At 44.7% G+C, this 20,483-nt stretch overlaps 1 protein-coding gene across 19 annotated transcripts in view; it reads right to left on the bottom strand.

Moving 5' to 3' along the window:
• Positions 1–20,483, bottom strand: part of NFIX (nuclear factor I X) — a 1,024,880-nt gene that overhangs the window by 157,309 nt on the left and 847,088 nt on the right. For 11 of the 19 annotated variants that reach the window (XM_069231933.1, XM_069231936.1, XM_069231929.1 and 8 more), the window contains one exon: positions 4,677–4,867. In XM_069231933.1, the coding sequence (XP_069088034.1) occupies positions 4,677–4,867 (191 nt within the window). The remainder of the gene's footprint in view (positions 1–4,676; positions 4,868–20,483) is intronic. The other 8 variants (XM_069231932.1, XM_069231937.1, XM_069231939.1 and 5 more) reach the window with 1 other exon arrangement.

Consider the following 20,483-nt stretch of genomic DNA (forward strand, 5'->3'; position numbering starts at 1 on the left):
CACTCAGGGGAAGTATCCAGCCCACTGGCCGTATCCAGACCATGCAATCCATCACCAGAGTCCTCAATCTCTCCTTCCTCCAGGACTCGTTGGTACTCCTGCTCTTCCAAAAGACGGAGAGCACCCTTCCTCGAATGTAGTCTCTGCTCGATACGCGGAGTCGACATGGCCTCCGCCGAAGTCGAAGATCGGCGCCGATCTCCAGAAGTATCCGACGCCGCGTCCGGCGCCACAGGCAGCTTCGGCGCCGTTGAAGGAGCAGGACGAAGAGATCTTGGAGCCGATGGACCCACCTGAGTCACAGGACGAAATCCTGACGTCGACGGGATGGAAACCTCCGGGGCCAATCCCTCTGAAGCCACCGGAGCGGCCACCGGCGCCGACACCGGCGCCGAGCCCACATTCCCAAAAGGGAGAAAGGGCATAAAGGGTGCCTGCCGTAGAGGCGCAGGATCACCCAATGAAAAGGCCAAAGGCCCCGAAGGACCAGCCGGAGAACCCCCTGGAGCCATCTGTTGAAAGATGGTATACATCGCATTCAGGAATGCGGTACTATCGGCTCCAGGGGTGGGAAAAGCCGGATACTGGGGTGCCTGGATCGAAGGCGACCCCGACGCCGGCCTCGACGTCTGCGACGCCGGAGACAACACCAGAAGCTGCATCACCTCAATCACAGACGCCTGTCCAGGCGAAGTCGGTGACGCCGGAGAGGACAACGGCGTCGATGGATGCGGCGTGACCGTGGGACTGACCTCCCAAGTTCTCCGACGCCGAGCCGAAGGCGACCTCGAACGAGTCTCCTTGCTGGAATGACGCCGTGAATCTCTACGGCGCCGGGAGTCTCGATGACGCCGATGAGACCTTGGCGAAGAAGACTTTTTATGATGTTTTTCCTTTCTCTTCGACTTTGCCATGAATAGTTTAGCCTCACGTTCTTTGAGGGCCTTCGGGTTCATGTGCTGACATGAATCGCAAGTCGCGACGTCGTGGTCGGAGCTCAAACCCCATAGACAGTCGGAGTGAGGATCTGTAACGGACATCTTGCCCCCACACTCTCGACAGGGCTTGAAACCCGACTTTCTCTGAGACATTATTACCGCAGAGAAGAACTACGCAGCAGAAAATACACTGTAACTACAAAAGTAACAGTAGCTCCCTCGAAGAAAACCGTTTCGAATGCACGGAAAAAGGGAACTGACGTCGGCACGTCGGCACGTTGGCGAGGACCTCTTATTGCCTGTATGACGTCAGAAGGCGTCGCACGGGCTAGAGTGACGTCCTCGTCGACGTGCAGAAGCTAGGAAGAAGATTTCCGTTGAATGCTGGCGCCATGGGAGTATTCATTAGGTGAGGAATCCACAGGTAGTTGTATCCATCAGAATAATGTATTTACTCCACTTATTTAGCAAAGATGGGGGCTGCTTTAGTATAGTATGCTTTAGCTAATGGGCGTCCTGTTTGCCTCTTCGGTATTTGGGATGAATTAGAATGCATTTAAGTTCAGAAGTGGTTTTCTTTACTGAACTTTCAAGAATAGTTCCCATAGTGTGTTTTTTATATTGACCCACCTCTGCATAGTGGCATGCTGAAGTAATGAAAAAGCTATGCATGAGGGAAGAACTCCCAAGAACAATTTGTTAGATTTTGTTAAATTCGGTTGCTTACCGTTGGACTGGAGAAAGATATACAAAGTGGCAGAGTATTAAGTGTCAGGTTAAAATTGTGTTTTTAAAAGACAATTACATGTTGCATGAAATAGCAAGATTGTGATGTGCACTTGCATAAAGTATCATGAAATGAATATGCTTCATTTTGAACTTTCATCAACAGTGACAGCTGCTGGGTGAATGCAACATTTCAGATTAGGGTTAAGGCTTAATATGAAACTAGATTGCACTCAAAAGTGAAGACCGTCTTCTCTTTTGAGTGCAATCTAGTTTCACTCTAGTGAAACACACTAGTTCCATATTTTCTTCAACAGCACATCAAAATCTTGCTATTTTATGCAACATGTAATTGCCTGTTTTTCTCTTTTAATATGGACATCATTCTGTGCCTTTTAAAATGTGTAACCTCAGAGATCTAGCAGGACTACAGTATATTATTTGTTAATATAAGGGCATGAATGTGCTTCCACTTCAGTCATGGAGGTCAATATTTGTGCTGAGGAGAACTAGTATTCGATTGAGGAACTGTATTTTAAGCAAAGTTACTGTGGTCTTGTTTGAAAACTCACCTTTTTTCCTGATTTGCACCTCCATTCTCAACTGGACATGATTGGACAACACCTGCTGTCACTGCTGCCACAGACCCCATCGCCAAACTCAAAGGTAAGGACACCGCATTGCCAGGGTACGTTGGGTGGGCATTGCACAGAAGGTCAGGACAACTGCAGGTATATACATGTCACAGTAATTTTTTCTAATCGCAGTGACATGCATATGTCTGGGAGACAATTGTATTACACATGGTTGAGGACACGCTGACACAACAGGCATATTGCACACATACACAACTGTCATTGTGGTGTCACTATTCATTGCCAAATGAATGCTGGCACCACAATGATAGTGCAATCACACTTGTCAATGGTGTCCATATGTGCACATTGCAAGGGGACCTCTACTGGTAGGTTTGTGCTACCTGTTGTGTATGTGGCTCAATATGTGCATGTGTGTGTGCATGTGTGTGGATTGGCTTGTTAAGGTGGAGGCAGCTGGAGTGGGTGGTGTGCCTGTGTCCATATGTGTGTCACTTGCATGTGAGATCGATGTTTGCGATGTTGTGTTGCCGTGTGACACATTCAGGTGAGTGTTGTTGTTGTGTGGCAGATGTTGTTATGATGTGTGTAGCTGTGCTTTTGTGTGAGTTTGTGTAGCTGAGTGTGTAATTGTGTTGGTTGTTGTGGTTGTGTCGTGTGTGGGTGCTGTGTCATGGATGTATGTCAATGTGTGTTTTTGGCATGTATGGGTTGTGTTGTGTTTGACTTGTAATGCATGATGGTGTGTATGTGGTGTATTGTGTAGTGAAGAGGACTCATATGGCTATGCTACAGTGTATGTTTGTCACTTACCTCTATTTTTTAGCCACTGCCATTGTATGAAGTCCATTGGGTCCCGCTGCTGCCTCCCTCTGTCAGCAATCCGTCACCAGTACACCGCTTGCAGAGTTGTAGCATCTAAATATGACAGGCGGAACACCGTTGACCTGATGGTCTTTTCGTGTCCGCCGCCGACACGGCTTGGTGGTAACACCGTCATTATCTAAATCAAGCCCTTAATTTGGATATTATTGCATGTATATGCCTGCAGTGCATGTTTATGCCTCAAGTAGTGCTGACCTCCTGTGCAGTCCCCACTCAACGTACACTAGCAATGCAACATCCCTACCTTCAAGTTGGGTGACGGGTGGAGGCGGGGTTGTCGTGTTTTTTATGTGGGTTGGAGCCAGAAGTGACGGCAGGTGTTCTCCAGCCATGTTCAGTTGAGAATGGAAGTGGAATTAGGAAAAAAGGTGAGTTTTCACCCGTTTTTCCCTCCAATCCGCCAACTCATAAGAGTAGGTCGGACCACCACTTTTTGCTTGTTGATAACGCACATCCAAATCTGCACGGCAGGAAGGAAGGCTGGGTTCATGGCGGCAGCCACTTTCCCCATTCTCGCCGTCAACACAACCAGTGTTTCTTGGCGGAGACAATGGTTCGACTGCGGGTTTTCCGCTATGGGACCGCCAACATCTAAATACGGTGGGCAGACGGTCACAGCTGCAGACGGTTTTTCAGTCGAAAACTCGACAGTGGAACCCTTACTGCCAACATCTAAATCAGGCCCTAAGTTTGGAAACATTTCCCAGGTCATACTAGGAACACTGACCCCAATAATATTGGTGTCAATCAGTAATAGTTGAACAAGTGTTTCAGTGAGGTCGCTGTTTACGATGACTAAAAGAACGCCTCCCACTGTGTCTCTCTACCTTCTTGTGACCCCCTAAATTAGCATATACAACAAACCCATAGGAGTTATGTAATCCAAATGTCAAAACAGTTATGGTTAGTATAAGTCAAGTTATTTTGAACAAAAGCATATGAAATCTCTAAAAAAAATAAGCATTACAACTCGTTCTAATCTATGTAATACAGAAGACGTGCAAAGTTCTAAGATTAGATGTTCCTTCTAAGCAACTCCTTGCTATGGTATAACAGTTCAACTGTGTTTCAACTACCCTGTGTGATTCTAGCCGTATGCAGCTCTTATTTACACACAGCTCTGTTTTGCAGCTCTAAATTGAAGAAAGTAAATTATACAATTGTGCAATTTCGCAGAAAACTTGTTTAAACCATTACAAACACAGTTTAAAAGCATCTTCGTATTGTACATGAGTAAGTAAAGACAGTCATATGGTATTTATGAGTATTTAAGATGCACTCCGAAGATTGTGTCTCCAATACAGGAAGTGATTTAATAAAATATGCCATCATTACCGGGTTTTGGTTGGGTGAGGAGTGAGGTTGAACAAGGCTAAAAGGGATCTGTTGTTCTAATACTCTCATCATCAGGGAACCCCACTATCTACTCACTCCCTTGTAAGGTAGCGGGCATAGAATGAGGGCAGCAGTGGCTGAGAATCGCCTGCAAAGCTGAGAAAGAATGAAAGAAAGAAAGATAGGGGTATCTTACATGCGACAGCCTCACCTGCCCCGCGGCCTGGCCAGACCCATCCGAGCAGACAAACTGTACGAACTCCTTGAGCGAGTCCTGTCCGTGGTGGTGGTGGTAGCGGATTGTCGGGTGGGTGAAGTATGGGCTGGACTGCTGGATGATGGACGTCGATGGGAAGTGTAAGGCTGAGGCGCTAGCCCTCGGGCTTCCTACAATGGAAAAAAGCGGCAGCACGATGAGAACTCATGGAGACAATTAGAAAACTATAAATAGATCACAGCAAGATCCCCATGAAACAAACACCAACCAGGTCTAATCCAGTGATCACCAGCTCCATAAAATCGTCTTTCCCAGTACAGCTCATGTAATAGGGGTATCTGGCTTTTTAGGTACAAAGAAGTAAATGCTGCTTTTGAGCTGCTGTGGTAAGTAGTTTTTAAACAAAACATTACTGGGAACACATCACTGTTATTCCATATAGCAAAATGCTCAGGATGCAGTGTGGAAGGGCGCCACTATGCAAACTGTTTCCTACATATATCTGACACTTTGTACACAGAGCTAATGCCCCCTAAATACGCAGAACCTTCTCCACTTCCAAAAAGCAACGTAGAGAGCACCTGACCTGACCTAGAGTCTCTAAGTAAACAGTCTACAACAGGAAGCAATAACAATGGAACGTGTGTTAAGCAAACTACTTGTAAGGTGTTCTGCTACCATGACTTCCATATTCATCGAAACAATTCATCCACTGCAGATAGATCCAAATGTTTACTGAGTCTGGTTAGTATCAAATCTGACAGAGTAGCAAAATTGGCTTCCATTTGGGTCAGTCCATTTCCTCTCAGAGAACCTCTTGAAGTGCCAGAACCACCAGTCCTGGGTCAACAGGAATGGGATAACCCATAAAGTCCCCCTTGGCAGCCACAACCTCCTTACAAAAAATGGGCTCACGCTTGACCAGTTCAAAATCCCGATCATCCTACAGCCTACTCTCTCTATTTATGGTAAGCACCCAACAACTCAGGTTAAAACTGTGGTTTGTAGTGAAACGAAGGCTGAGTCCAACCTTGATCGCTACATTGTCCCATAACTAGTACGGCTAAAGTCACAAAAGAAGTGTAAAGGCCCCAGGACCTGTCTTTCCCAATGAGCAAAAGTACGGTCCGACTGGTGCCACCCACCACTACCAGATACATATGTGCCCCCTTTGACTCCATTACCCTAAAATGTTAATGTGTGCAGCTCGGCAGTACAGCAGTAGCTCTGAAAAAACTCTCTTTCCCCTTGGGGCCTTTACTGCGGAAGCTTGAAACATATAAAAGAAGGAGTATACTGATCATTCTAACTACTGCATTGCCGCCCTATAAAACATAAGGGTGTATCTAGACCAATTGTCTTAAAGCTTTATAATGGCACGCCGAGCTACGTAAAAGAAATCATCCGGGGTTTCCAGAATGACAAACATATTTTCTCATGGCAATTCTATACAATGGGCAGCTCTGCACATATTTTGCAATGTAACCATTGCAGTTATGTTCAGTTGTAGCTTTCCAAATGCAATAAAATGCCATCATGCAGGTCGCTGCCTGGACTCCCTAAGAGTGTAAAAGTGGAGGAACGGACTCCAAGGGTTATTTGGAGTACTCGAACGCCTCTTTCCTGCTCCAATTTGACACCTACTTCCAAGCCAGGACATGAGTGAAAAAAAATATATTACTGTTGGTCCATAACAGATTGGCTCACTGTCGCTCCCCTTTGTTTACTAAAATGCAATATTGTTTTAGGCATGATGTTTGTCTCTCTTTTCTAGGGCTGTGATACATTGTCCCGTTGGACACAGCCTTGTGGCCTCCTGAGATCAATTTATGTCGAGAGTGGGGGAAGAGGGGTGAGGGAAAGCCCCGTTTGAAAACTTCTGCTATAGTTTGGGTATGTTAGTAACATACAAACTACCTACCACTGAAGTCAAATTAATGCCCAGATGTTTCACTACATTTCCACCAAACTAAATACTTCGAGGTTCTGTAACAGCATCAAATTCGTACCAGTTAAATTTAATAGGAGTAGCAACCAGTCCCACTCTCTGATGCTGGCACCAACTCTATTGCTCTCTTTGCCAAGACAGCAGTGCTTAATTTGTGCTTGTTGTTTCCGGTGCTGAGCACCAGCACTTATTTTCGAGGGCCGGCGCTTATTCTTCTGCGTCAAGCATTTGCTGCGAGTAAAAGACACATATGGTAAAGACGGAGGAAGAGAAAACCGAAAAAGCGTCACAAAGGGAGAAAGCAGAAAGCTGCAAAAGTGAACTGAAAGGGCAGGGAGTAGCTTTATATGGATTGAAGAGGCCCGAGATGGCATCAGATTACGCTGCCTCAGTTTCGGCGCTCCCACATTCAATTGCAGCAGCCGCGGGTTTAACAGGATGGCTTTGAGCACCGGCACGTTTTTTTTTTTTTTTACAAATTAAGCACTGCAAGACAGCCTGAACTTCTCTGCGAAGTACGGAATTGTGGTTCTCCAGGAATTGTAGTGTCAGTGGTATGTTCAGGGGATAAGAGAGGAAGGGACAGGAGTACCTGTGTTGCTTGAACCTGGGGCACCCATTGATAGGACATGATGCTCCTCCATTTGAAGAGGTAAAAGGTGACACAACCTTCTATCGGATGATCGTAGCCACCAGGGGTGATTTAAAGAGGTTTTTTGGAGGCTATGGGGAAGGAGTTGATGTCTGGAAAGCTCCTTACCCATAGGGCTCTGAATGCCATCAGTGTGCTCCCCGGGCTTTACCTTGTCAGGGTGAGGAAGGCACATTGTTTGCATCTGCTGGTAGCCCTTTCTGAAGACTTGAAAGGGGTGTTGCTTTTGGGGGTAACTCCTGAATCAGCAGGGCAAACCCCCAAGAGCAGGCAATGGCCTTATTCCGTCTAAGATCAGGCACTGTGAAGTTGGAGAGATGTCTGGGACATCTGGGAAGATGTCTGCCACTTGGTCCCAAAGTGCATGCAAATATCTGCCCATGAAGCGTGTTGTATATACAGGCCTAAGGGCAAGACTGGCAGAGGAGAACATTCGTTTAGCGATTTCCTCCATCCTTTTGGAGCCCCATCATGGGAATCTGTAAGGAATGCATTTAAGGGACTATTGGTTGCTTGGACCAATAGGCTCTCCAGAATAGGGTATTGCAGCAGGAAGTCCAGATCTCTTGGAGCAGCCTTGTGCCATCTTTCCATCTGGCGATTAACTGGAGGACAAGATCCTCGCTTTTGCCCAGGTGCCTACCAGAATATTTGTCAGGACCTCAATAAAAGGGAAAAGAGGTTCCTGTCTGGATTGTGCTGGGCTGAGGATCTTCTTAAGTGGATAAGGTAAGGTCAAGAACCTCAGCAGCTCTCCGAATAACTGCTTAAAAGGAGGCAGACTCCTCAGTTTTCACAGCTGGATTTAGTGAGGCGAGACCAATGTCTGGAGAAGTGTCCATACCACAGGCCTCCTGGGGGGCACTGAAAAGACTGCCACTGTCACATTTGTTATCATCATTATCGTTGTCCTCATCATCAACTCCAACATCATTTTGTAGGGTGTAGGTGTGCAAGTGTGAGAAGGCATACTGTTGAGTTCTGAGCAATGGAGTGTGTATATCTCTGATTCCGATATTGGCTCATTTTCCAGTACTGGTGATGTCGGTATTGATGCTGACCCTCAAGTTGATGGCACTGAGGGGCAGGAACAGCTACAAAGGTTTCCGGATTCATTCAGGGGCGTGGGAAAATCTACAATGTGAGGAATCTGCAATTAGAAGTCTCTATCAAGACACTTCGATTTAGAGCTGAAGACTGATAAATTACATTTAGCAATGCACTAAACTGATTTTAGGAGTCATTTATTTCTTACTGACCCCTAAAAGGGTTTAGAAGTGGATAGGGAATAACTATTTGGAAGGGCTGTGTTATTAGCGTCCTTTCCAAATAGAGATTTAAATTCATATATACCAATGTTTTAGGACTGTAACAGCAGTCATAAACCATTGAAAAGTTACCAACCTTCAAGTTGGGTGGTAACCTATTCACAAAAAGGAAATTTGTGAATGTTAAAAAAAGTTTGTTTGGGAGTAGGTAAACTTTACTTTTGAAACACAGCCCTTCCTTTAAGGAAAACAGGCTGCATAAAAAAAAAAATGATGCAATGACAGACATGGTCCCTGTGATGAAATCCAACCATAGTCAGTCACAATTTGCAACATACCCCATTAATATTCATGAGGTAGATCAAATTCTGACCCACTATGATTCAGATTTTTAGGAATCGACCTATTAGTACATAAGATGGTTAAGATGGTTCTTAAAAATCTTTCCAAGTTGCACAAATACTGGTCACACTTTGCAACCATTGTGGCCAGATGTTCTTACATCAGACCCTACATCCTTTGATAACTAATGTTAGTATCTTAAAGGTAGCATTTATAGAATCACCCAGTAATAACCAGTCTAACCAGCCCCCCACATTAAGTGTCTCCTGTAGACTGGAACCAACCCCTGAAAAATAAAAAAAAGTAATCCCATCCAGTATGCCACCAACAAGAGGCCAGCCACCCCAAATAACAGCACACTTCCACCTCTGCAGATACACATGTACAGAGCCACTCTGTGCCATTCCTATCCAGGGCCTACTCACTTGCCTCATCCCCAGCATGAAGGTAATACTTATTGAGTGAACTAAAGCTTTTCAAATTCCCTTTCCTATGAAGTATCTTTCACCACTCTCATCATTCATACTCAGAATGCCTTAGAAGGCTTTCGCTAGTCTCATCCATGAGGACTTTTAGCAGTCATCATCATCAAATTTGTGAAAAGTGTATGTATACTATTCCTAGGAACTCCACTGTGGGAGTGCAAATAGAAACAGCATTCCATACATTTATAATATGGCAGTTTCACACATTTCAAAACCACTTCCCACCACTATTTATAACATTGATCCCACATTGCCAAGGAACATTCCTGTTTCTTGATCAGCTACTCCTCTTGGAGCGCTGACACAGCTACTTATCAGGCCTAGAGCCACACTCTGAGGGTCCAAACTGGACAGATCAATCTGTTGTTTATAGCTCGTCATCACCTTCATTAACGTTTAACACCTCCACAGTAAATGTAATATGGTGAATATCTTGGTCCAGACGGAAAGCCGGCCCACAAAGAAAATGTCTACCTTCACAACAATTTCAACATTTTACTTTTGGCATGCACTTTTGGTGAGATCCTGAAGGGGAATAAATCTGCCAATCTAAGTAAGCAGTTAGAATAGCTCCCATGCCCTCCATAGAATCACCTCTTTCTTCTGATCCTTAGACATTTTTGCTAGATGATCTTGTCTGCACTATTTAGGGCTCACTCTATGAGCTTGTTCAATGCCTAGAGGTTCATCAACCTTCAAACTGACTGAAGCTGGCACTCATTACCTTTTCAAAGGTAACTGTTATCACTCATTGTGCTAGTCTTCAAATCTTTGCATTTCAGGTTCAGGTTTTGGTCAGTGCCTTGCACAATTCTTGTATTTCCTGCAACTTCTCTTGTGGCTTTGCCCCTCTTGTCCTACCTGCTAAACATCTGAAAGATGGAAATAACATCTGATAGGTGCTTACATAATCTCTCAACCTCTAAAATCCTTCTTCCCCTTTTTTAAAACTCCTACAGACATGACTTTACATCTACTTTAGACAAGGGACTGTCAACTTTTCTGCCACCATGATATGTCATGGCATGAAGGTATGCCAACATCATAATCTAAACCAGGTACTGAGCACAAAAGCGCAAAATGGTAAGCATACACACAACAGGACAAAGCCAACCAAGGCAGTGTCTGAAGAATTAAGTGTCTCGTATCTGACAAACATACCTGAAATTGATTTCTCAGGTACAAAAGCGAATGTAAGAAGGTAGCTCTCAAGGGAACCAATCAGACTCTTAAGATTCTAAAAAGGCATCCGCAGCTAAAATGACCTTGGGCATAAACAACCTTTCCACTGTCCAAAGTGTAAAACAGCCAAGAGTCTAGTCACCATCAGTTGAACCCTGATGCCAATGACATGCAAAGGGTTCTGTGTCTAACAACACATCCATCACCCTTAAGCTGTATAGCCCATCATGGAAACCTTTAACTAGATTAATTCCAGTTCCATCAAATGTGGCATGCAGCACATCACAGACCAGGTCAAGTTTGAAGTTTCCAGAGGTCCCCTTTCATTATTGAGGCACCACTCGAACATCATCGAGGCACCATTCGAATAGAGTTGGTGTTTGCAGTGACTGTGATAGAGTGGCAGGAGAACACAGGAACTGAGTCTATCTAAGTCTCTCCGCTCATGCTGGAACAAAAGAACCTCAATTTCTCTTAACATACAGCACTTCAGACAGGGGGGTGGTCTCCTTACCCCATTCTCACTCTCTAGTCGCTCGGTCAGCCAAGTATACTAAAGAGCTCACATACATTCTCACGCCTGCATATTTGCCCCTATCAAGGTCTTCAATTACTTTCATGACGTATGGGGACAAAATAAAGAAAATCTTAACAGATCCCTCTTTGCATACACCCAGCAACAGTCCACCTCAAATCTGTTGGGAGGGGAGACGGGAGAGTGTACTAGACACACCATACAGCTAGAAGATTGCGCCTGGCCCATTCCCACTATGCAACATCTTCCACTGCACCCTTAATGCTATGTATCACCACTGCTCCAAGACCAGTTGATGTCATCTTATGAGTGCTAAGCATTGCCTCTAGATCTGTACTGGGAGCTTTCCTACAGTAACAGACACCACCTTGTGGTCCAGAGCCCCACTGTACAGAGGAGCTCTGGCTCCACTCTCTGCAGATCATCTTCACCAGCTCAACACACTTTTTCAAAAAAATTTGACAAACAGGTATTTAGCAGTAGAGACCAGGTGAGGTGGCTATTTTAGGCCAAGTGATAGCCACATTGCTTCAGTGACAATATGCTGACTTTGTATCTGGTCCGTTTCTTTTCCGTCAGTCAAACACACGGGAAGCCAAGTTCACATCTCCTTCATCATGTGAATTAAGGCAATTTCCGTTTTGTTTGAACCAATGATTCAGCCTAGGACATACAGATGAAGTCTATTCTGCAGATACAAGGACACATACAAAAGCCAAAGAGAGAGCCTTAAAGTGACCCTCATTGCTGCTGGCTGCCAACACGACTATCAAAGCCCTTGTGAAGTGGAGTCACCTTTCTTTATGCCTAGCGCTAAGCAAGCTACTGCATTTTGGATGTCGTCCTTCCTGGGTCTTTTGTAGGATGGGAACTACGTGGTGTGCTTTGGCATAGTCCAGTTTTGCAGTTACTAATGATCCCACTGCCAAATTTATACTGGTTCTACTCAATAAAACAATGAACACATTGTAAATGATGCAAAAAAATGAGATGGTAGGGGTACACCAATCTGAGTGTCCAGGTTTATTTCCTAATCTCAAACAATTGGAAATGTGGAGGGCTAACCAAGAACACCTCCAATAAAGCTACACTTGGCCTAAGCTTGCTGAAGTCTAGCCACCTGCTCCAAAATTTGCAAAAATAAAAATAGGAGTTAATTTGAGGCTAGCTGACATGCAGATAGGCTTGGGTGTTCTTGAGATAAAAGTGAAAATTCAGGCCACTGGTTTGAAGAACATCCTCAACGATTTTAGACATGTTAAATACAGAGCTGAGAGGACAGTAATCCCTTTTGCATATTCCAATCAACAGGCGCTCAGTTATGTCATTACAGAATAAAATACTAGTCAGAATTTTTTTTTAAAAGAAATGCTTCCTGATGTTGCCACAATCACAGTACTGTCTTCAGTAATGTCTTATCTAGTAGAGACTCAGGACATGGACAGTATCCCCATATCATATATGAGGGGGACATGTAGCATGACCTTCCAGATCACAGAACAGGTTCTGTACCGACCATTATCTGATAGAGACTTCTAGCTGCAGACTCCTTATCTTAGATTATCCCCCAGGAGTCAGACTGGATCCATAAAATCTTGAGCAGTACCTCTGCGAACCAGTAGGTGTCATTGATTGGCTCCATGTCTGCAGCGTCCACGCCAAAAGTGACGTGCACGGTGCCTATAAAATGCCACCCCTGCCTGCTGACATCAGTTTTGTGGCAATTCTATGTCGGACCCATGACAGAAAGACAGTTTACCAGTGTGTAGACAATAAGGGCCTACAAGAACCTTTCCAGATGGAAAAAAACTTTCACAGAAGCAGCAGGATGGGAGGGCCGGTAAGGAATCTGTGGCAAGATAGAGTCTCTCCCAGACAAGGTGTTAGCAAAGGAATGTAACTTATTAATCTGATATAGATTCTAGCCACAGATTCTTTACCTCAGAATAGATACCCAAGCAATACCTCCCAGGAGGTGGGTCTGTGAACAATTTCAGACCAAGAAGTCCTGAAGGACCGGTCAGGCAAAGTGCCCATTGCGACTGACCAGACTGTCAAGGCAGTAGTGTTTAGTAAACATGTGCAGTGATTACCACACAGCAGCCTGACAGATGTCTAGGAGGGTACTCTGCAAGCTAATGAAGAGGTTGCAGCCCTGGGTCTTGTGGAATGAGCCTACAAGTCCTTGTTGCTACTTGGCCATGCATACCAGATCTTAATGCAGAACACAATCCATCTCGATATGGTCTGTTTTTGCATGGCTTATCCCTTCTGGTGAACCCAACGAAGAGTTGATCATCCACCCAGTGCCCTTTCGTTGGATCTCTGTACAACAATAATGTTCTTTTAGGGTTCAGGTGATAAAGTCTCTCCTCCTTCTTTGAACAGTGGGGAAAAGGGAAGAAGGTTGGCAGTGTGCTATGTTGGCCGACGTGGAAAGGTGTCACCACTTTTGGTAGTAAAGAGGCGTAAGTGTGGAGAAACAGTTTGTCTGGAAAGAAGTTGGTGTATGGAGGGTGCACAGAAAGTGTCTGAAGCTCACTAACCCTCCTGGCCAATGCAATGGCCACTCAGAATGCATGGCTCAAGGGGCGAGCACATAAAATTTTTTAAAACCAAATTAAATTCCCATTGGGACCTAATGAAGAGTTTCAGAAGAAACGTTCTGAAGTCCTTTCAGGAAACAAGTCACAACAAGTGACTTGAACAGAGACAGCTGATCCGGCTGAAAGATACCTCTTAACTATGCCCTAAGCAAAGCCTTGCCAGGCTAACAATAAAACAAACAACAATACCTCGGACAAAGGTGCAGAGAGAGGATCAAAACTTTTGCCAGTGCACCAAGCTTCAAACTTGTCCCAACAGCAGGCGAAAATGATCTTTGTTGAGGAATGGCTGGCTTCCAGAATGACTTCCAGAATGACTTCACAGACTTCTGAAAAGAGGTCAACGTCTGTCAGTTGTTGCCGCTCAATCTCCATGCTTGAATGTGGAGCATGTGGTGGTGAATTAAAGACTATCGGCTTTGATATTCAGTGCACTCATTTTAACTGGAATCAGCCACTGGTTTTTGACAAATTAAGCACTGGGCCAACCTGCCTCACAGAACCAGCCTTTGAGGTCAGAGAAGACAGAACCCCCTGACCACCGCTAATGGGCTGCGACTATCATTATCACCTTTGTGAAAATCCAAGGAGTGCTGGTAAGGGTAAAGAGAAACACAGCAAACTGAAAGTGCTCGTGGCCCACCATGAACAGCAGGTAACATCTGTGGGCCAGCAGGACAGGTATGTGAAAAAAGGTATCCTGCAAGTCAAATGCTACCATCAAGTCTCCAGGGTCCAGGTTTGGCAGGACATGAGCCAATGTAAGCTTTTTGAATTTTTCCTTCTTCTTTAGGAAGAATTTGAGAGTGGTCTAGTATCGGTGGAAGCCTCCATCCTTTTGCGGCATTAGAAAGTAGCTGGAATAGCAACCACAACCTACTTCTGATGTCAGCCCCCCCAAAGGCTTCTTTGGCCTGCACTTCCACACACAGAAGGGAGAGGTGGTCCCTCATCAGTCAGTCTGAGGATGATGGCACGGACAGATGGGTTTCTGCAAATAAGAGGGTATAACCTCGCTGAAACATTTGGAGCACACATTTGTCCAAGGTTATGGACTGCCATTGGGGCAGGTGGTGTCTGATTCTGCCTCCGACCAGTTGCCCGTTATGGTGAGAGGGCATATTAAAGGAGTTTGGAGGCTGCAGCAGCAGCTGCCACAGAGGTGGCAGACTGGGCCGATCTCTGGCCTTGGGTTCCACTGGACTTGTACGAACTGCATCTGCAGCTACCAAAGAACTGGTGAGCCTGTTGGCTGTGGTGGCTGGGCAGGAAAGGATATGGTTGGCAGCCCCTACAGTAGCCACCGAAGAGGTGAAAGGCAAAGGTGGGCTGGTAAGAGGCCTTGGAGAGTCCTGATGACCAGGTGGCGGCCCTGCTATCCTTAAAGTGCTTGAGCACCCAATCTGCCTTAGCGCCAACAGGCGAGTGCATTTGAAGGGCATGGCTATACCAAATTCCTGGACATCACCCTAAAAAGCCAGGTGTGGCGATACAGTGCCACTGACAAAGCAATTGTTCTGCCTAGCGAGTCAGTTGTATCCAGTCCACATAATATAGTGAACTTTTCTGCATCCCGCTACATGGAATAAGTGAGACAGAATGACTCAGGTCTCCTCTGAAACCATGGTCAACGCTTACGCAACCAAATCCCAAACTCTGTGGGAAAACTGGCCCTAGAGGCAGTGCAAGTCTGGTGGAAGATAAAAATTCTCCTACTGAAGGTATCCAGCCTTTTTGGATTCCCTATCCTATCCAGGATTTACTTTGGGCATGGAGGTCTAGACAACCAGACCCTGTGGGGTGTGGCGCTAGGTGAGGAAAGCTAGGGCCCCAAGAGTGAGGTGGTGGCAGCAGGCAACTATTATTTGCACAGGATGTGCAGGATGTGCAGGGCTTGAATCATGCCCTGAGCAGAACATTAGTGAGAGCTTTATTAACGAGAAGAGGTTCCATGAGGGCTACTACTTGCTGAAGCACTTCTGTGAAGATGTTTGTCGTGACTGCCACAGAAGACAGTGTAAGGTCCAGGACCTCAGCCACCCTCTTAACAACTAGGGTAAATAAAACCCCTTCCTCCATAGTGACAACAGAAGTAGAGACTAGGCCAGTGTCAATAGATGTATCTAGACCACTGGCATCTGTCAGTTCCTCATACCAGTTATCCTCAGGCTCTTTCAGGGGTTCGGGATCACTAGTAGGATGCACAGATCTGCCCCAGTGGTATTCCCCACAGGACCTATCAGTAAAAGGAGGCACTGTTTCTGACCCGGAGAGTCAAAGCTGGAGTCGACATTCGGACGACGCTGGACCGGCTCTGTATTGGAGTCACGTATAATGAAAGGGTTGGCACTGTAGAAGGGCGCCAGGGGCATTGGGAACAGAGCTACTGGAAAATGCTCCAGGGAAGGTCACTGACCTGCAACCAGAGCCGATATGGACCTAGGAATGCAGTCAAAGCCCCCAAAAAGCACCAACAGCAAACCCGCTGGCAGGAATCCAATAGACGCATGTGCTGAACCCTTGGGGCATGAAGGTGATTTAAAGAGGTTGGCCGCCCCAAACATGAGGTGCTAGGCCTCATAAAATTCTTTAGGATGGATGGGGGATTCTGCGGCTTCAGAAAAGTCTAGGAGGAGTGGAAAAGACCCAAATTCAGGCTCTGCAGTTGACATATGGGAGCAGGGCCTGGATTTGTAGCATTGTTCCTGTTCCTCGTCCGAAGGTTTAGACCGGCACACTGAAGTTGAAGAGCACTTCGACTTTTTGGCTTTCCTAAGGGACTTACCTGGCGATGACTTGGAGCGCAACGATGACCGACGGGAATGATTCTAAGAGCAGGCCCAACACCTTCCTTGCAACTGGACCCTGGAGCGCCATGGAGCTGTCTGGTGCCCGGAGACAAAGAGCTTCAGGTCATGCCTTTAGACTGCCTTAGGGTTCATCACTCGACAGTCAGTGAAGGCCTTGGAGTTGTGGCCTAGCTCCAGTACCAGAAGCAAACCAGGTGGGGTTCAGTCACAGATATCTGCCTGAGACAGGATCCACAGAGTTTAAACCCACAGCTTCTTAGGGGACATACCTACAGCACACTGGGAGCTAAGGCTTAAAGATTTTTGACAAAAAGTCAAAGAAGAAGTCTAAAAAATGGACTGAGGTAGCTCTTACGAATGTGGACTGATGGCACAGAAAGAAAAGAACTGATGTCAGCGCGCTGTGGTAACATCTGTACAGGCACCGCGCATGTCACTTTCACCACGGACACCACAGTTGTGGAGACGATCAATGCCACCTACCAGCACGCAGAGGTACTGCTCAAGATTTTCCAGATCCAGTCGAATGCATGGGAAATATTGGAAGATAAGGAATCTGCAGCTAGAATTTCGTAGATTGGCTCACACACAACAGTCTCCAGACATTCAGGTGGAAGAATATGTAGTGCCCGCATTGGATATTGAGTAAGCATTTGCCATGAGGGGACTGTATTTCCTTTTCCAGGTCCTTCAGAATTTTTTGGGGGGATCTTCATAAACAATATGGCTACTTCTATATTGAAGACCAGTCACTTGCAAAAACACATCTCCAATAGCTGAACTTTGTACTACTGCATCAGAAAGGGATGCCCTCTGTCGACCCATAATTTGGATCTAACAATGAAGCCTTTGGCACAGATATGCAGAGAAAGACAGAATGGATTGGAGAGTCAGGGTAGACAACACCTTAAAAGGAATAACACAATACGCTGATGACTCACTGAAATATTTGAGGGACCCTAGTTCCACGGATGCAAGAGGAGTTTGGCACTGTGTATAGATCGCACACTAAGTAAGCTTAGATTTGATGCCTTTGGGGGAGATACGCTCACAGAGCATATAACTCACCCTGAGCTTGAAATACAGTGGCAAAAAGCAGAAATCAAGTTTAAGGGCATTGTGATGACCCGTGATCAAGAGAAATGTGTCAAGCTGAGTATTGCCAGGGTAATTTCTGACACGTGACGATCTACAGAGTTCTGGTCAAAACTAGCGCTTTCCAAAATAGAGTTGTTTTGATAAAAAAGGCTAAAGTCCTGCATGCTTCTAAGCCCTTCAAGGTGTGTTCACTGTACTTCCCATAAGGGTATTTGGCAGTGCTTAATTTGAGCTGGTGGCTTTCGGGGCGGAGCACCAGCACTTGTTTTTCTGCCTCAAGCATTTACGGAGGAAGAGAAAAACAAAAAAGCGTCACAAAGGGAGAAAGCAGAAAGCTGCAAAAGTGAGCCGAAGGGGCAGGAGGTGGCTGTAAATGGATTAAAAAGGCCTGCTCGCACATTTAATTGCAGGAGCCACATGTTTAGGAGGAGAGCTATGGGCACCGGCACGTTTTTATTTACAGCTTCAGCACTGAGATATAAATCCCATAAACACATTTCTACTGTGACTAGGGAAAATACTTAGAATTAAACTAAGAATGATGCAACTTCCTCTCAAAAAAGAGGAAACGAGAGTACCAGGCATGGAGACATACTACCTGGCTTCTTGGATAAAACACCTACCATCCTGGCTCGTTGAAGCACACAGTAGCGAGAGGGAGTTATTGGAGCAATGTCTTGGCCCCACCATACCCCAACACATATTTCACTTGGTTGACGAAACTCTATCTGGTCAGACTGATAACGTGGCTCAGGTTTACTGGCCTGGTGAAATTGTTACTCTTATGGTTCAATCAGGGTTTAATTTCTGATTTGGAATTCAAATATATTTTCAATCCCTATCCTACATCACCATGTATATACATGTTACCTAAACTGCACAAAAGTACCATTTCACCGCCAGGCAGACCCATAATATCGGGAATAGGAGCGCCCACGGAAAGACTTTCCGAGTTCATTGACAGCTATCTGCAGCCTGTTGTGAAAAACATTCCTTCATATTTACAAGATACGAAGGATGTTCTTCGTAAACTGGAGGACGTGAGTTGGACTCCAGATATGATGTTGGTCACTCTTGATGTATCCTCTTTATATACATGTATCCCTAAAGATAAGGGTTTACAAGCAGTGCAGCACTTTTTATCTGGAAGATCTGCATCCCATATGGATCATACTGAAATGACATTGTGTATGATCGACTTTACATTGGAAAATAATGTATTTATACATGAGGGACAATGGTTTAAGCAAGCACAAGGAGTAGCCATGGGCTCACGGTTCTCTCCATCATATGCAAATCTATATATGTTTTTTTTTTAGGCAATACATGTTTGGAAGAAGGGCCCCTCTGTATTTACTGATAATATCTTCTTTTGGGGAAGAGATATTGATGATGTTTTAATGATCTGGACTGGATCTGAACAACTATTAATGGAATTTTATGATTATATCAATTGTAACATTTTCAATATTCAAATGACGTATGAATTCAGCAAGAACAATGTCTGCTTTTTGGATCTAGAGATATCCATTATGGACAACAAGATCCATACAAAAGTTCATCGTAAACCAACATCTTGTAATTCTGTATTACATGCATAAAGCGCTCACCCTAAAAGTCAAATCTCAGCTATTCCATTTGGGGAAATGACCAGGCTAAAAAGAAATTGTAGTGATCCTAATGTATGTGATATAGAACTAAACAAATTGGAAAACAGGTTCGCACAGAGAGGCTATTCCAAACGTATCATAAAAACATCAAGAAAAAAGATTGATCAAGTTTGTAGAACTACCCTATTGGGTCAAGATACGAAAATGCGGGACAGCTCTTCATACAGAGCAATAAGTTTCTGTACAGCATATAGCCAGAATAGTCATAACATATACCGCATTCTATGCAAACATTGGAACGTATTACAGACAGATGATACACTTGCTGCTCTACTTCCCAAGAAGCCAAAAATTATCCACAAAAGAGGCAAAACTATTAGAAATGAAGTCTGTAAAAGTTTTTTACCATCTATAATGGAAAGCAAAGCAACATGGCTTCCTAAAAAAATTGTGGGTTTCTATAGGTGTGGGAATTCTAACATGTGTAATATGGCATTGCATAAAACTTCTGAATTCAGCTATAATGGTAGTAATAAATACAAAATCTCTACTTTTATTAACTGTAATACGAAATTTGTGGTATATATATTGGAATGCATATGTGGCCAGATATATGTGGGCAGCACAATCAGGCCCTTAAAGGAACAAATTCAGGAACATATCAGAGCCCTAAGAAATCATGACATAGCATCGCCAGTAGGACGGCACGTCAATGACAAACATTCAGAAATTGAGGTCCCACTAGTGAAATACATGGGTATTAATCACATCCCGATGAACGCTAGGGGTGGCAATAGAACATTAGATTTGCAGAAAAATGAAGCGAAATGGATCACTAAACTAAGAACGATCGAAATGGGCATGAATTTGGATGATGAATTGTACCATTTCCTTTGAATGCATCTACTTGGTACACTATTGATCAGAACAATATGTATACAATCTGATTAACTGTATTTTGGTGACATACACTGCACACCCTAATCCTCTATACATTGGGGGGATTTTTTCACCTTTTCTCTCTGCACGGGCACTGTTATGACATCTTTGTACATATATGGGGCATGAATCACGTTGCTACCAAGAAATTCAATGGTTGGAAGTTAAGGGTAAATATATTCCTTTTGTTGGGAATAGACCTAATTGGATATGGTATAGTTCTCTTTCTTGCGATGTAACATCTAACTTGGAGCAAGACAATTGCAATTGCTTACGAGAGTCCTGCCCTTATTATGGTCTAGTATGGCCTA

Source organism: Pleurodeles waltl, chromosome 4_2, assembly GCF_031143425.1.
Source record: "Pleurodeles waltl isolate 20211129_DDA chromosome 4_2, aPleWal1.hap1.20221129, whole genome shotgun sequence".
In the NCBI taxonomy this organism is placed as follows: Eukaryota; Metazoa; Chordata; class Amphibia; order Caudata; family Salamandridae; genus Pleurodeles; species Pleurodeles waltl.